At 44.2% G+C, this 19,089-nt stretch overlaps 1 protein-coding gene across 1 annotated transcript in view; it reads left to right on the top strand.

Annotated features, from left to right (window-relative positions):
• Nucleotides 1–5,402: 5,402 nt before the first annotated feature.
• ntf3 (neurotrophin 3) overlaps nucleotides 5,403–19,089 on the top strand; it is a 112,251-nt gene continuing 98,564 nt past the window's right edge. The window contains exon 1 of the mRNA XM_029748309.1: nucleotides 5,403–5,596. Coding sequence (XP_029604169.1) covers nucleotides 5,579–5,596 — 18 coding nt within the window. The 5' untranslated portion in view covers nucleotides 5,403–5,578. The remainder of the gene's footprint in view (nucleotides 5,597–19,089) is intronic.

Genomic DNA, 19,089 nt, shown 5'->3' on the forward strand with positions numbered 1-19,089 from the left:
CATGTACTACGGTAGAGCTCTGCTCAGGCCTGTTCTACTACATGTACTACGGTAGAGCTCCGCTCAGGCCTGTTCTACTACATGTACTACGGTAGAGCTCTGCTCAGGCCTGTTCTACTACATGTACTACAGTAGAGCTCCGCTCAGGCCTGTTCTACTACATGTACTACAGTAGAGCTCTGCTCAGGCCTGTTCTACTACATGTACTACGGTAGAGCTCCGCTCAGGCCTGTTCTACTACATGTACTACGGTAGAGCTCTGCTCAGGCCTGTTCTACTACATGTACTACGGTAGAGCTCCGCTCAGGCCTGTTCTACTACATGTACTACGGTAGAGCTCTGATCAGGCCTGTTCTACTACATGTACTACGGTAGAGCTCTGCTCAGGCCTGTTCTACTACATGTACTACGGTAGAGCGCTGCTCAGGCCTGTTCTACTACATGTACTACGGTAGAGCTCTGCTCAGGCCTGTTCTACTACATGTACTACGGTAGAGCTCTGCTCAGGCCTGTTCTACTACATGTACTACGGTAGAGCACTGCTCAGGCCTGTTCTACTACATGTACTACGTTAGAGCTCTGCTCAGGCCTGTTCTACTACATGTACTACGGTAGAGCTCTGCTCAGGCCTGTCTTCTGTAATCTAGCTGAACTCTGTATCTTTTCGTTCCAGCCTTTGCACTGGCTGCTGTCCAGACCATAGAGATAGATAAACATAGAATCGGCTTCCTATTTCGCAACAAATCATCCTTCACTCATGCTGCCAAACATATCCTCGTAAAACTGACTATCCTACCGATCCTCGACTTCGGTGATGTCATTTACAAAATAGCCTTCAACACTCTACTCAACAAGCTGGATGCCGTCTATCACGGGCACGGGCACGGACACGGACACGGGCACGGGCATGGACACGGGCACGGGCACGGGCACGGACACGGGCACGGGCACGGGCACGGACACGGGCACGGACACGGACACGGACACGGACATGGACACTGGCATGGACACGGACACGGACACGGGCACGGGCACGGACACGGACACGACACGGACATGGACACTGGCACGGACACGGACACGGACATTACCATTGAGGGTTTCCAGCATTTTAAAGTAGTCAACTGGGTGAGGATTTCTATGGGTTGGGAGTGATCAGTGGGGATTCCTATGGGTTGGGAGTGATCAGTGATCAGTGAGGATTCCTATGGGTTGGGAGTGATCAGTGAGGATTCCTATGGGTTGGGAGTGATCAGTGAGGATTCCTATGGGTTGGGAGTGATCAGTGGGGATTCCTATGGGTTGGGAGTGATCAGTGGGGATTCCTATGGGTTGGGAGTGATCAGTGATCAGTGAGGATTCCTATGGGTTGGGAGTGATCAGTGATCGGTGAGGATTCCTATGGGTTGGGAGTGATCAGTGGGGATTCCTATGGGTTGGGAGTGATCAGTGAGGATTCCTATGTGTTGGGAGTGATCAGTGGGGATTCCTATGGGTTGGGAGTGATCAGTGAGGATTCCTATGGGTTGGGAGTGATCAGTGAGGATTCCTATGGGTTGGGAGTGATCAGTGAGGATTCCTATGGGTTGGGAGTGATCAGTGAGGATTCCTATGGGTTGGGAGAGATCCGTGAGGATTCCTATGGGTTGGGAGTGATCAGTGGGGATTCCTATGGGTTGGGAGTGATCAGTGAGGATTCCTATGGGTTGGGAGTGATCAGTGAGGATTCCTATGGGTTGGGAGTGATCAGTGATCAGTGAGGATTCCTATGGGTTGGGAGTGATCAGTGAGGATTCCTATGGGTTGTGAGCGATCAGTGATCAGTGAGGATTCCTATGGGTTGGGAGTGATCAGTGATCAGTGAGGATTCCTATGGGTTGGGAGTGATCAGTGAGGATTCCTATGGGTTGGGAGTGATCAGTGAGGATTCCTATGGGTTGGGAGCGATCAGTGATCGGTGGGGATTCCTATGGGTTGGGAGTGATCGGTGAGGTTTCCTATGGGTTGGGAGTGATCAGTGAGGAATCCTATGGGTTGGGAGTGATCAGTGAGGATTCCTATGGGTTGGGAGTGATCAGTGAAGATTCCTATGGGTTGGGAGTGATCAGTGAGGATTCCTATGGGTTGTGAGCGATCAGTGAGGATTCCTATGGGTTGGGAGTGATCAGTGAGGATTCCTATGGGTTGGGAGTGATCAGTGATCAGTGAGGATTCCTATGGGTTGGGAGTGATCAGTGAGGATTCCTATGGGGCGTGAGCGATCAGTGATCAGTGAGGATTCCTATGGGTTGGGAGTGATCAGTGAGGATTCCTATGGGTTGGGAGTGATCAGTGAGGATTCCTATGGGTTGGGAGTGATCAGTCAATGATCAGAGCATTGTTTTCTTCTTTAAACTGGGTTGGTTGGGTAAATGGCTTTAAGCTACATCACAGCCATCTAGAGGTTATGATAGAGTTGGCAAGAAAGGCATTTCACTGCACGTAACATTAAAACTTTGATTTTGAAAACTGAACTTGAAACAATAAATGAATGACAAGTGTCGCGGTCGTCGTCATGGACGGACCAAGGCGCAGCTCATTTTATTTAACACGGTGAACGGACGACAAACAGTCTTATAGGCTCACACAGCAGTACAAAGAACAATCTCCCACAAACCCCCAAAACAAACACATTCCTAATTATAGGACCTTCAATCAGAGGCAACGATAGACAGCTGCCTCCAACTGAAGGCCCCAACACCAATTAGCAAAACATAGAAATACAAACGACTAGACTGAACATAGGAATAAACTAACATAGAACAATAACCAAAACCCCGGAATACATAAATCTAACACCCCTCTACATGAACACAAACACACCCTGAACCACATAAAACAAATACCCCCTCTACATGAACACATACACAAACACAACCTGGACCACATAAAACAAACACCCCCTGCCACGTCCTGACCAAACTACAATAACAAATAACCCCTATTACTGGTCAGGACGTGACAGTACCCCCCCCAAAGGTGCAGAATTTGAAACAATAAATGAATGACAAGATTTGGTTCAGGACTCCAGCACTGCAGGTGGCGCTACATCACCAAAGTTGGCTTTGTGGTTTATTTAAAGACTACTTTAAAATGGAGATAGTGTCAATGGTGCTACTCATGCTGTCACAGATGCCTTCATGGTAAAGATACAAAGATGAGTCCTCTATATGGGATCGACGGCCATGCTGGCCTCTTCCTTCCCATCTTCCTCCCCTCTCCCTTCCTCTCTCTCCTCTCTCCTCTCCCTACCTCTCTCTCCTCTCTCCTCTCCCTACCTCTCTCCCCTCTCCCTACCTCTCTCTTCCTCTCCCTTCCTTTCTCTCCTCTCCCTACCTCTCTCCTCTCCCTTCCTCTCTCCCCTCTCCCTTCCTAGGGTTAGGGAGATCCCTGGATGTTAGGGTTAGGGAGAGCCCTGGATGTTAGGGTTAGGGAGAGCCCTGGATGTTAGGGTTAGGGTTAGGGAGAGCCCTGGATGTTAGGGTTAGGGTTAGGGAGAGCCCTGGATGTTAGGGATAGCCCTGGATGTTGGGGTTAGGGAGAGCCCTGGATGTTAGGGTTAGGGAGAGCCCTGGATGTTAGGGTTAGGGATAGCCCTGGATGTTAGGGTTAGGGAGAGCCCTGGATGTTAGGGAGAGCCCTGGATGTTAGGGTTAGGGAGAGCCCTGGATGTTAGGGTTAGGGAGAGCCCTGGATGTTAGGGTTAGGGATGGCCCTGGATGTTAGGGTTAGGGATAGGGAGAGCCCTGGATGTTAGATTTAGGGATAGCCCTGGATGTTAGGGTTAGGGAGAGCCCTGGATGTTAGGGTTAGGGAGAGCCCTGGATGTTAGGGTTAGGGAGAGCCCTGGATGTTAGGGTTAGGGAGAGCCCTGGATGTTAGGGTTAGGGAGAGCTCTGGATGTTAGGGTTAGGGAGAGCCCTGGATGTTAGGGTTAGGGAGAGCCCTGGATGTTAGGGATAGCCCTGGATGTTAGGGTTAGGGAGAGCCCTGGATGTTAGGGGTAGGGAGAGCCCTGGATGTTAGGGTTAGGGAGAGCCCTGAATGTTAGGGGTAGGGAGAGCCCTGGATGTTAGGGTTAGGGAGAGCCCTGGATGTTAGGGATAGGGGGAGCCCTGGATGTTAGGGTTAGGGATAGGGAGAGCCCTGGATGTTAGGGTTAGGGATAGGGAGAGCCCTGGATGTTAGGGTTAGGGATAGGGAGAGCCCTGGATGTTAGGGCTAGGGGTAGGGAGAGCCCTGGATGTTAGGGTTAGGGAGAGCCCTGGATGTTAGGGTTAGAGAGAGCCCTGGATGTTAGGGTTAGGGATAGGGAGAGCCCTGGATGTTAGGGATAGGGAGAGCCTTAGATGTTAGGGAGAGCCCTACTGTATGTACAGGAGTTAGCTATCTGTTTCTGTCCTAGTCGATGTCCAGGGTTAGGGGGTTAGTGGGTTAGGGTTAGGGGGTTAGGGGGTTAGGGGTTAGGGTTAGGGGTTAGGGGTTAGGGGGTTAGGGGGTTAGGGGTTAGGGGGTTAGGGTTAGGGGGTTAGGGGGTTAGGGGTTAGGGGTTAGGAGGGTTAGGGTTAGGGGGTTAGGGGTTAAGGTTAGGGGTTAGGGGGTTAGGGTTAGGGGTTAGGGGGTTAGGGGTTAGGGGTTAGGGGGTTAGGGTTAGGAGGGTTAGGGTTAGGGGGTTAGGGGTTAGGGTTAGGGGGTTAGGGGGTTAGGGGTTAGGGGTTAGGGGGTTAGGGTTAGGGGGTTAGGGGTTAGGGGGTTAGGGGTTAGAGGGTTAGGGGTTAGGGTTTAGGGGGTTAGGGGGGGTTAGAGCCCTGGATGTTAGGGTTAGGGGGTTAGGGAGAGCTCTACTGTATGTACAGGAGGTAGTTATCTGTATCTGTCCTCGTCGATGTCCATAGCTCTGACGGGCAGGCGTGTGCTTCTCTAAAGCACATACGCCAGCAGCCATCTGTCCGTCAGAGCTGCAGATTACGAATGCAACCAGAGAGAGAGAGCGAGAGGGGAGAGAGAGGCAGAGAGAGAGAGAGAGAGACAGAGAGAGAGACAGAGAGAGAGAGAGAGAGAGAGAGGAGAGAGAGACAGAGAGAGAGAGAGAGACAGAGAGAGACAGAGAGAGAGACAGACAGAGAGAGACAGAGAGAGAGAGAGGCAGAGGCAGAGAGAGAGAGGCAGAGAGAGAGAGAGAGAGAGAGAGAGACAGAGAGACAGAGAGAGAGAGAGAGAGAGAGAGAGAGAGAGAGAGAGAGAGGGGCAGAGAGAGAGAGAGAGAGAGGGAGAAACAGAGAGAGAGAGAGAGAGAGAGAGAGAAACAGAGAGAGAGAGAGACAGAGAGAGAGGCAGAGAGAGAGAGAGAGAGAGGCAGAGAGAGAGAGAGAGAGAGAGACAGAGAGAGAGACAGAGAGCACCCTACTCTCTTTGCGATAGCAGGACTGTAGTAACACGCACAGGCTGTGCGCTTTAAAAGTGGGAAGTTTCGAAAAAAGGATTCTGTATATATCAGCACCTTCATGTCGGCTCTGCTGGATATTTCCACACCGATGCTATGGTTGCCTTCATTACGGTAAGACGCGTTTACAAAACGAACTTTACTGCTCCGCTGATGTTGTGTTGAAACGTTTACAAAACGAACTTTACTGCACCGCTGATGTTGTTTTGAATTGTAACTCAGTCGCTGTGACGCGACCGTGTCTTGAGTGACGGACAGAGCGGCGCGATTCAAGGAGAAAGTAGAAATAAAACATATAATATATATATATATGTCAACATGATCTGTTGTGAAGTTGGTAGCTTCCGCTGCAGCTGATATAGTACAGGTTGTACTGTTGTAAAAACTGTTGTAAAAACCCAACATCTGAGCGTATGGTCTGGATACATGGAAGGGATTGAATTATAAAAATGATATATTTCCTTTCAATAAGACAGTTGAATAATAGTATTATGTAGAAAGTTGTTTTTTTGAGGCTTGGTGAATGAAACCTCATCATATGGGTAGATCCTATCGGAATGTGTTAATGCTATGCGCTGAGCTCTGCCCCCCCGGGGCGAACAGAAAACCAGTACGGGCAAATTCAGTCCTTTTCTTCCACCGGAATACACACTCCTTCTATACCTCAGGTAGACAATAGACAGGGCTGGTCTGCTGCTCTGCTATTCTAACACGTAGCCTGCCATACACACGTACTGTATTATGTTCAACGGAAGAATGTGAAGTAGACTAGTACTACTAGTACTACTACTACGTAGAGTGGATATGTTGTGGAAATTCCTTGTTCGCGCTAAATGAACTAAATCAAACATCCAAACTTCCCTTGATGTCCTCACAGGGGGAAATAAAGTCAGTACGGCTCTACGTTCAGCCCGTCCATCTGTCAGTTTGTCTGTCAGCTCAACAGTCTTCGTGCAGGAGAAAGTGAACATTATAATTTGGGACCTCACGGGTAAACCCCCCTTGTCCCCCGGGGGAAACATTCGCTGCTGCTTGATGATGCGCAGTGAGGAGTTATTTGAACGTTATAATGTGGATATGTTAAATTACGGCCTCTGGAACCCTTAAAAATGATGCTTTTATTTTCATCCATCGGCTTCCCCCTTTTTGGTGTGCCGGTAGGTTGAACCTAAACACAGCCAGAGATAACAGACAATCCCTGGAATGGATAATCCCGCAAATCTGAGGAATAGAGGGGATTGGCTAGTGCCCTGCCTCGGGTGGTGGTAAAGCGTTAATAATATAGTGGCTCGAGGGGAGAGAGAACCGGTTCCCTGGTAGTTTCCGCGGTCAGACCAACTGACCGGGCCTCCACCGCAGCGTCGGGGTGGTCCTGTGTTCGGTACCGCGCTGTAGGGATACTACTACTACTACAGACTACAGACTACAGACTACAGACCTATACCGCATCTGTCAATACTGGGTTTGATGCAGAGCTCATCTGATTTGAGGAACACTGGGAATTAAGACGAGTGGTTCAACAGGGCAGAAAATGGCCACAGAGAGAAAACCAGTACAGTACTGCAGTAACCACATTATACAGACCAGTAGCTGGTAGGACCCTAGACTACACCAGTACAGTACTGCAGTAACCACATTATACAGACCAGTAGCTGGTAGGACCCTAGACTACACCAGTACAGTACTGTAGTAACCACATTATACAGACCAGTAGCTGGTAGGACCCTAGACTACACCAGTACAGTACTGTAGTAACCACATTATACAGACCAGTAGCTGGTAGGACCCTAGACTACACCAGTACAGTACTGTAGTAACCACATTATACAGACCAGTAGCTGGTAGGACCCTAGACTACACCAGTACAGTACTGTAGTAACCACATTATACAGACCAGTAGCTGGTAGGACCCTAGACTACACCAGTACAGTACTGTAGTAACCACATTATACAGACCAGTAGCTGGTAGGACCCTAGACTACACCAGTACAGTACTGTAGTAACCACATTATACAGACCAGTAGCTGGTAGGACCCTAGACTACACCAGTACAGTACTGTAGTAACCACATTATACAGACCAGTAGCTGGTAGGACCCTAGACTACACCAGTACAGTACTGTAGTAACCACATTATACAGACCAGTAGCTGGTAGGACCCTAGACTACACCAGTACAGTACTGTAGTAACCACATTATACAGACCAGTAGCTGGTAGGACCCTAGACTACACCAGTACAGTACAGTAGTAACCACATTATACAGACCAGTAGCTGGTAGACCCTAGACTACACCAGTACAGTACTGTAGTAACCACATTATACAGACCAGTAGCTGGTAGGACCCTAGACTACACCAGTACAGTACTGTAGTAACCACATTATACAGACCAGTAGCTGGTAGGACCCTAGACTACACCAGTACAGTACTGTAGTAACCACATTATACAGACCAGTAGCTGGTAGGACCCTAGACTACACCAGTACAGTACTGTAGTAACCACATTATACAGACCAGTAGCTGGTAGGACCCTAGACTACACCAGTACAGTACTGTAGTAACCACATTATACAGACCAGTAGCTGGTAGGACCCCCTAGACTACACCAGTACAGTACTGTAGTAACCACATTATACAGACCAGTAGCTGGTAGGACCCTAGACTACACCAGTACAGTACTGTAGTAACCACATTATACAGACCAGTAGCTGGTAGGACCCTAGACTACACCAGTACAGTACTGTAGTAACCACATTATACAGACCAGTAGCTGGTAGGACCCTAGACTACACCAGTACAGTACTGTAGTAACCACATTATACAGACCAGTAGCTGGTAGGACCCCCTAGACTACACCAGTACAGTACTGTAGTAACCACATTATACAGACCAGTAGCTGGTAGGACCCTAGACTACACCAGTACAGTACTGTAGTAACCACATTATACAGACCAGTAGCTGGTAGGACCCTAGACTACACCAGTACAGTACTGTAGTAACCACATTATACAGACCAGTAGCTGGTAGGACCCTAGACTACACCAGTACAGTACTGTAGTAACCACATTATACAGACCAGTAGCTGGTAGGACCCTAGACTACACCAGTACAGTACTGTAGTAACCACATTATACAGACCAGTAGCTGGTAGGACCCCCTAGACTACACCAGTACAGTACTGTAGTAACCACATTATACAGACCAGTAGCTGGTAGGACCCTAGACTACACCAGTACAGTACTGTAGTAACCACATTATACAGACCAGTAGCTGGTAGGACCCTAGACTACACCAGTACAGTTCTGTAGTAACCACATTATACAGACCAGTAGCTGGTAGGACCCTAGACTACACCAGTACAGTACTGTAGTAACCACATTATACAGACCAGTAGCTGGTAGGACCCTAGACTACACCAGTACAGTACTGTAGTAACCTCACCACATTATACAGACCAGTAGCTGGTAGGACCCTAGACTACACCAGTACAGTACTGTAGTAACCACATTATACAGACCAGTAGCTGGTAGACCCTAGACTACACCAGTACAGTACTGTAGTAACCACATTATACAGACCAGTAGCTGGTAGGACCCTAGACTACACCAGTACAGTACTGTAGTAACCACATTATACAGACCAGTAGCTGGTAGGACCCTAGACTACACCAGTACAGTACTGTAGTAACCACATTATACAGACCAGTAGCTGGTAGGACCCTAGACTACACCAGTACAGTACTGTAGTAACCACATTATACAGACCAGTAGCTGGTAGGACCCTAGACTACACCAGTACAGTACTGTAGTAACCACATTATACAGACCAGTAGCTGGTAGACCCCCTAGACTACACCAGTACTGTAGTAACCACATTATACAGACCAGTAGCTGGTAGGACCCTAGACTACACCAGTACAGTACTGTAGTACCCACATTATACAGACCAGTAGCTGGTAGACCCCCTAGACTACACCAGTACAGTACTGTAGTAACCACATTATACAGACCAGTAGCTGGTAGGACCCTAGACTACACCAGTACAGTACTGTAGTAACCACATTATACAGACCAGTAGCTGGTAGGACCCTAGACTACACCAGTACTGTAGTAATCATACTATCCTCAAATGACCACTTCCAATCTCCGTGAGAGTTTGTGTTGTTGAAAAAATAATTAGATTTACACGTGAAATTTCAATAACAAGGCTATCAATTCCACACAAAAAAATATTTTAAAGGCGTAGATTCTATCAGTGTTAACAGGCGACAGTAGAGACACTGGCATAGGGATATTTTGGTGGTGTTTGAGGTCGGAGTTATCCAATTGGTTAGCAGCTGGTCTTGGGATCAAGCCGCAGGCCCACCCACACCCCCCTCCCTTCCCAGTCGCGTTAGAAAGTGTCGGCAGGCTATTTAAGCAGTAAGGCCGATGACATGTGGTTATGTGGTCAAGCGTAACACAAGGCAGAGGGCCTGGATACAGCCCTTAGCTGTGGTATATTGGCCATTTACCACTAACCCCCTGAGGTGCCTTATTGCTATTATAAACTGGTAACTAGCATTTGATTTTTATTTTTTTTATTTCACCTTTATTTAACCAGGTAGGCTAGTTGAGAACAAGTCCTTTATTTAACCAGGTAGGCTAGTTGAGAACAAGTCCTTTATTTAACCAGGTAGGCTAGTTGAGAACAAGTCCTTTATTTGACCAGGTAGGCTAGTTGAGAACAAGTCCTTTATTTAACCAGGTAGGCTAGTTGAGAACAAGTCCTTTATTTAACCAGGTAGGCTAGTTGAGAACAAGTCCTTTATTTAACCAGGTAGGTTAGTTGAGAACAAGTCCTTTATTTAACCAGGTAGGCTAGTTGAGAACAAGTTCTCATTTACAATTGCGACCTGGCCAAGATAAAGCAAAGCAGTTCGACAACATACAACAACACAGAGTTACACATGGAGTAAAACAACATACAATCAATGATGCAGTAGAAAAAAAATAAGACTATATACAATGTGAGCAAATGATGTGAGATAAGGGAGGTAAAAGCATCCTGATGTAATAATGAGTTACGGAGGTGTAGATTACATCACATCCTGTTGTAATAATGAGTTACGGAGGTGTAGATTACATCACATCCTGTTGTAATAATGAGGACGGAGGTGTAGATTACATCACATCCTGTTGTAATAATGAGTTACGGAGGTGTAGATTACATCACATCCTGTTGTAATAATGAGTTACGGAGGTGTAGATTACATCACATCCTGATGTAATAATGAGTTACGGAGGTGTAGATTACATCACATCCTGATGTAATAATGAGGACGGAGGTGTAGATTACATCACATCCTGATGTAATAATGAGGACGGAGGTGTAGATTACATCACATCCTGTTGTAATAATGAGGACGGAGGTGTAGATTACATCACATCCTGATGTAATAATGAGGACGGAGGTGTAGATTACATCACATCCTGATGTAATAATGAGTTACGGAGGTGTAGATTACATCACATCCTGATGTAATAACGAGTTACGGAGGTGTAGATTACATCACATCCTGGGTTACATCACATCCTGATGTAATAATGACGACGGAGGTGTAGATTACATCACATCCTGATGTAATAATAAGTTACGGAGGTGTAGATTACATCACATCCTGATGTAATAATGAGTTACGGAGGTGTAGATTACATCACATCCTGATGTAATAATGAGTTACGGAGGTGTAGATTACATCACATCCTGATGTAATAATGAGGACGGAGGTGTAGATTACATCACATCCTGATGTAATAATGAGGACGGAGGTGTAGATTACATCACATCCTGATGTAATAATGAGGACGGAGGTGTAGATTACATCACATCCTGGGATACATCACATCCTGATGTAATAATGAGGACGGAGGTGTAGATTACATCACATCCTGATATAATAATGAGTTGCGGAGGTGTAGATTACATCACATCCTGGGTTACATCACAACCTGATGTAATAATGAGGACGGAGGTGTAGATTACATCACATCCTGGGTTACATCACATCCTGATGTAATAATGAGGACGGAGGTGTAGATTACATCACATCCTGATGTAATAATGAGGACGGAGGTGTAGATTACATCACATCCTGATGTAATAATGAGTTACGGAGGTGTAGATTACATCACATCCTGATGTAATAATGAGTTACGGAGGTGTAGATTACATCACATCCTGATGTAATAATGAGGACGGAGGTGTAGATTACATCACATCCTGATGTAATAATGAGGACGGAGGTGTAGATTACATCACATCCTGATGTAATAATGAGTTACGGAGGTGTAGATTACATCACATCCTGATGTAATAATGAGGATGGAGGTGTAGATTACATCACATCCTGATGTAATAATGAGTTACGGAGGTGTAGATTACATCACATCCTGTTGTAATAATGAGGACGGAGGTGTAGATTACATCACATCCTGGATGTAATAATGAGTTACGGAGGTGTAGATTACATCACATCCTGGATGTGTTTTGTCTCCACTCCACCACCACAGGCTAATGTTCCTATCCACTCAGTCTTTTTAAAAATGTTTTTATTGCTATGTAACTGTTATGAAAGTTGTATTGTCAGTTTTGTTTTTGTTTTTAAACGCCACTTTAAACGTGTACATGACACTGCAACAAAATGTCCCCACGGGGACAACATAGTCAGTAAGTTAGCTAGCTTTAGGTATAAAGCTAAGAGCCACTCGTGGATTTGACAGCTCTAAAAAGCAGTTTCTTCCACCTCAGAGACCGTCAAAACAACCCCTAAAGCGAATCTGATTGAATCGAGTCCTAAGATATCTTCAAATGGAAAATGGAATTGAATTTACCAAACTAAGTGATAGGAGAGGAGCTTTGAAGAGAGGCTGGTGTGTGTCTGTCAAACGCAGCTCATGTGACCTACTGTACCAGAAACCATGAACCATAAAGTTCTCTGTGAAGTTTACTGTCATAACTTTAGTGTTGCAGCAGTCGCCTCACTAGCCTGGTCCCTGATCTGTTTGTACTGCAGCAGTAGCCTGGTCCCTGATCTGTTTGTATTGCAGCAGTAGCCTGGTCCCAGATCTGTTTGTATTGCAGCAGTAGCCTGGTCCCTGATCTGTTTGTATTGCAGCAGTAGCCTGGTCCCAGATCTGTTTGTATTGCAGCAGTAGCCTCACTAGCCTGGTCCCAGATCTGTTTGTATTGCAGCAGTAGCCTGGTCCCTGATCTGTTTGTATTGCAGCAGTAGCCTCACTAGCCTGGTCCCAGATCTGTTTGTATTGCAGCAGTAGCCTGGTCCCTGATCTGTTTGTATTGCAGCAGTCGCCTCACTAGCCTGGTCCCTGATCTGTTTGTATTGCAGCAGTAGCCTCACTAGCCTGGTCCCTGATCTGTTTGTATTGCAGCAGTAGCCTGGTCCCAGATCTGTTTGTATTGCAGCAGTAGCCTGGTCCCTGATCTGTTTGTATTGCAGCAGTAGCCTCACTAGCCTGGTCCCAGATCTGTTTGTATTGCAGCAGTAGCCTGGTCCCTGATCTGTTTGTATTGCAGCAGTAGCCTGGTCCCTGATCTGTTTGTATTGCAGCAGTAGCCTGGTCCCTGATCTGTTTGTATTGCAGCAGTAGCCTGGTCCCAGATCTGTTTGTATTGCAGCAGTAGCCTCACTAGCCTGGTCCCTGATCTGTTTGTATTGCAGCAGTAGCCTGGTCCCAGATCTGTTTGTATTGCAGCAGTAGCCTGGTCCCTGATCTGTTTGTATTGCAGCAGTAGCCTGGTCCCTGATCTGTTTGTATTGCAGCAGTAGCCTGGTCCCTGATCTGTTTGTATTGCAGCAGTAGCCTCACTAGCCTGGTCCCAGATCTGTTTGTATTGCAGCAGTAGCCTGGTCCCAGATCTGTTTGTATTGCAGCAGTAGCCTGGTCCCTGATCTGTTTGTATTGCAGCAGTAGCCTGGTCCCAGATCTGTTTGTATTGCAGCAGTAGCCTCTTCCCAGATCTGTTTGTATTGCAACAATAGCCTCACTAGCCTGGTCCCAGATCTGTTTGTATTGCAGCAGTAGCCTCACTAGCCTGGTCCCAGATCTGTTTGTATTGCAGCAGTAGCCTGGTCCCTGATCTGTTTGTATTGCAGCACTAGCCTGGTCCCAGATCTGTTTGTATTGCAGCAGTAGACTGGTCCCAGATCTGTTTGTGATCTTAGCCAACTCCATGGCTGTCAACGTCACTAATCTCACCGTAAAGCCAAACAAGACAGCTCCATGTGTACTGAACAACAGAGCAGACCCAGCTTGGCACCAGAACCAGGCTATTGTAGTGGGCATACCCGGGCCAAGGCCCAGTCACAATGGCTTCCACACTTATAGGACCAATGTTTAGACTGGACATACTTATGGACATCAGGAGACTCTAGAGAAACATGTATTTACATACTGAACCATACAGGGACACCGTTATACCCTCGTACTGCTGTGGGTGTCAGTGTGTTTGTGTTTGTCCTGAGGTGCAGAACAGAGCAGGGAAACATCATGAGGTCTGAAGGTGAATGAACACATATTACTGCATTCACATCACATGACTCCCCAGAACAGAGAACAATCACAGTGGGGACATAATATTACTGCATTCACATCACATGACGCCCCAGAACAGAGAACAATCACAGTGGGGACATATTATTACTGCATTCACATCACATGACTCCCCAGAACAGAGAACAATCACAGTGGGGACATAATATTACTGCAGTCCCATCACATGACGCCCCAGAACAGAGAACAATCACAGTGGGGACATAATATTACTGCATTCACATCACATGACTCCCCAGAACAGAGAACAATCACAGTGGGGACATAATATTACTGCATTCACATCACATGACGCCCCAGAACAGAGAACAATCACAGTGGGGACATAATATTACTGCATTCACATCACATGACGCCCCAGAACAGAGAACAATCACAGTGGGGACATAGAGGAGGCTGACTAGACATTATATCTGTAGTGTAAATATGGACATTATATCTGTAGTGTAAATATGGACATTATATCTGTAGTGTAGATATGGACATTATATCTGTAGTGGACATTATATCTGTAGTGGACATTACATCTGTAGTGGACATTATATCTGTAGTGTAGATATGGACATTATATCTGTAGTGGACATTATATCTGTAGTGGACATTGTATCTGTAGTGTAGATATGGACATTATATCTGTAGTGTAAATATGGACATTATATCTGTAGTGTAGATATGGACATTATATCTGTAGTGGACATTATATCTGTAGTGGACATTATATCTGTAGTGAAGATATGGACATTATATCTGTAGTGTAGATATGGACATTATATCTGTAGTGTAGATATGGACATTATATCTGTAGTGTAAATATGGACATTATATCTGTAGTGTAGATATGGACATTGTATCTGTAGTGGACATTATATCTGTAGTGGACATTATATCTGTAGTGGACATTATATCTGTAGTGAAGATATGGACATTATATCTGTAGTGTAGATATGGACATTATATCTGTAGTGGACATTATATCTGTAGTGGACATTATATCTGTAGTGTAAATATGGCCATTATATCTGTAGTGGACATTATATCTGTAGTGGACATTATATCTGTAGTGTAGATATGGACATTATATCTGTAGTGGACATTATATCTGTAGTGTAAATATGGACATTATATCTGTAGTGGACATTATATCTGTAGTGGACATTATATCTGTAGTGTAAATATGGACATTATATCTGTAGTGGACATTATATCTGTAGTGGACATTATATCTGTAGTGTAAATATGGACATTATATCTGTAGTGTAAATATGGACATTATATCTGTAGTGGACATTATATCTGTAGTGTAAATATGGACATTATATCTGTAGTGGACATTATATCTGTAGTGTAAATATGGACATTATATCTGTAGTGGACATTATATCTGTAGTGTAAATATGGACATTATATCTGTAGTGTAAATATGGACATTATATCTGTAGTGGACATTATATCTGTAGTGGACATTATATCTGTAGTGTAGATATGGACATTATATCTGTAGTGTAAATATGGACATTATATCTGTAGTGTAGATATGGACATTAGATCTGTAGTGGACATTATATCTGTAGTGGACATTATATCTGTAGTGGACATTATATCTGTAGTGTAAATATGGACATTATATATGTAGTGTAAATATGGACATTATATCTGTAGTGGACATTATATCTGTAGTGGACATTATATCTGTAGTGTAGATATGGACATTATATCTGTAGTGTAAATATGGGCATTATATCTGTAGTGGACATTATATCTGTAGTGGACATTATATCTGTAGTGTAGATATGGACATTATATCTGTAGTGGACATTATATCTGTAGTGGACATTATATCTGTAGTGGACATTATATCTGTAGTGTAGATATGGACATTATATCTGTAGTGGACATTATATCTGTAGTGTAAATATGGACATTATATCTGTAGTGGACATTATATCTGTAGTGTAGATATGGACATTATATCTGTAGTGGACATTATATCTGTAGTGTAAATATGGACATTATATCTGTAGTGGACATTATATCTGTAGTGGACATTATATCTGTAGTGTAGATATGGACATTATATCTGTAGTGTAAATATGGACATTATATCTGTAGTGTAGATATGGACATTATATCTGTAGTGTAGATATGGACATTATATCTGTAGTGTAAATATGGACATTATATCTGTAGTGTAGATATGGACATTATATCTGTAGTGTAGATATGGACATTTTATCTGTAGTGGACATTATATCTGTAGTGGACATTATATCTGTAGTGGACATTATATCTGTAGTGGACATTATATCTGTAGTGTAAATATGGACATTATATCTGTAGTGGACATTATATCTGTAGTGGACATTATATCTGTAGTGGACATTATATCTGTAATGTAGATATGGACATTATATCTGTAGTGGACATTATATCTGTAGTGGACATTATATCTGTAGTGGACATTATATCTGTAGTGGACATTATATCTGTAGTGTAGATATGGACATTATATCTGTAGTGTAGATATGGACATTATATCTGTGGTGGACATTATATCTGTAGTGTAAATATGGACATTATATCTGTAGTGGACATTATATCTGTAGTGTAAATATGGACATTATATCTGTAGTGGACATTATATCTGTAGTGTTAATATGGACATTATATATGTAGTGTAGATATGGACATTATATCTGTAGTGGACATTATATCTGTAGTGGACATTATATCTGTAGTGTAAATATGGACATTATATCTGTAGTGGACATTATATCTGTAGTGAACATTATATCTGTAGTGGACATTATATCTGTAGTGTAGATATGGACATTATATCTGTAGTGTAAATATGGACATTATATCTGTAGTGGACATTATATCTGTAGTGTAGATATGGACATTATATCTGTAGTGTAAATATGGACATTATATCTGTAGTGGACATTATATCTGTAGTGGACATTATATCTGTAGTGGACATTATATCTGTAGTGGACATTATATCTGTAGTGTAGATATGGACATTATATCTGTAGTGTAGATATGGACATTATATCTGTAGTGTAAATATGGACATTATATCTGTAGTGTAGATATGGACATTATATCTGTAGTGTAGATATGGACATTATATCTGTAGTGGACATTATATCTGTAGTGGACATTATATCTGTAGTGGACATTATATCTGTAGTGTAGATATGGACATTATATCTGTAGTGGACATTATATCTGTAGTGTAAATATGGGCATTATATCTGTAGTGGACATTATATCTGTAGTGTAGATATGGACATCATATCGCCAGTGTAGATATGGACATTATATCTGTAGTGGACATTATATCTGTAGTGTAGATATGGACATTATATCTGTAGTGGACATTATATCTGTAGTGTAGATATGGACATTATATCTGTAGTGGACATTATATCTGTAGTGTAAATATGGACATTATATCTGTAGTGGACATTATATCTGTAGTGTAGATATGGACATTATATCTGTAGTGGACATTATATCTGTAGTGTAAATATGGGCATTATATCTGTAGTGGACATTATATCTGTAGTGTAGATATGGACATCATATCGCCAGTGTAGATAGACTGACTGTAATTGTGTTCTACTACAGTAGAGTAAAGGTCAGTCCAGTTCAGGCAGGTTTAGCTGAATGAACCACAAAGGCGGAATGCAACAGAACATTTTACGAGATCGTTTTGGGGAATGGCCTCGCCTCCAACGGAAGATCCTCAGAGCCAGATGATGTGATGACAGGTACACCTACGCTGGGTCGCTGCCATGGCAACCACCCCCCCCCCCCCCCCCCCCCGCTGGGGGAAAGGAGTTCCAATGGCGGGCCTTAAGGTTATTATAGCTGGTGGGCCTTAAGGTTATTATAGCTGGTGGGCCTTAAGGTTATTATATCTGGTGGGCCTTAAGGTTATTATAGCTGGTGGGCCTTAAGGTTATTATAGCTGGTGGGCCTTAAGGTTATTATAGCTGGTGGGCCTTAAGGTTATTATAGCTGGTGGGCCTTAAGGTTATTATAGCTGGTGGGCCTTAAGGTTATTATAGCTGGTGGGCCTTAAGGTTATTATAGCTGGCGGGCCTTAAGGTTATTATAGCTGGTGGGTCTTAAGGTTATTATAGCTGGTGGGCCTTAAGGTTATTATAGCTGGTGGGCCTTAAGGTTATTATAGCTGGTGGGCCTTAAGGTTATTATAGCTGGCGGCCTTAAGGTTATTATAGCTAGTGGGCCTTAAGGTTATTATAGCTGGCGGGCCTTAAGGTTATTATAGCTGGTGGGCCTTAAGGTTATTACAGCTGGCGGGCCTTAAGGTTATTATAGCTGGTGGGCCTTAAGGTTATTATAGCTGGCGGGCCTTAAGGTTATTATAGCTGGCGGGCCTTAAGGTTATTATAGCTGGTGGGCCTTAAGGTTATTATAGCTGGCTGGCCTTAAGGTTATTATAGCTGGTGGGTCTTAAGGTTATTATAGCTGGTGGGCCTTAAGGTTATTATAGCTGGTGGGCCTTAAGGTTATTATAGCTGGTGGGCCTTAAGGTTATTATAGCTGGCGGGCCTTAAGGTTATTATAGCTGGTGGGCTTTAAGGTTATTATAGCTGGCGGGCCTTAAGGTTATTATAGCTGGTGGGCCTTAAGGTTATTACAGCTGGCGGGCCTTAAGGTTATTATAGCTGGTGGGCCTTAAGGTTATTATAGCTGGCGGGCCTTAAGGTTATTATAGCTGGCGGGCCTTAAGGTTATTATAGCTGGTGGGCCTTAAAGTTATTATAGCTGGTGGGCCTTAAGGTTATTATAGCTGGTGGGCCTTTAGGTTATTATAGCTGGTGGGCCTTAAGGTTATTATAGCTGGCTGGCCTTAAGGTTATTATAGCTGGTGGGTCTTAAGGTTATTATAGCTGGTGGGCCTTAAGGTTATTATAGCTGGTGGGCCTTTAGGTATTATAGCTTGTGGGCCTTAAGGTTATTA

Source organism: Salmo trutta, unplaced genomic scaffold, assembly GCF_901001165.1.
Source record: "Salmo trutta unplaced genomic scaffold, fSalTru1.1, whole genome shotgun sequence".
NCBI classification, from domain to species: Eukaryota; Metazoa; Chordata; class Actinopteri; order Salmoniformes; family Salmonidae; genus Salmo; species Salmo trutta.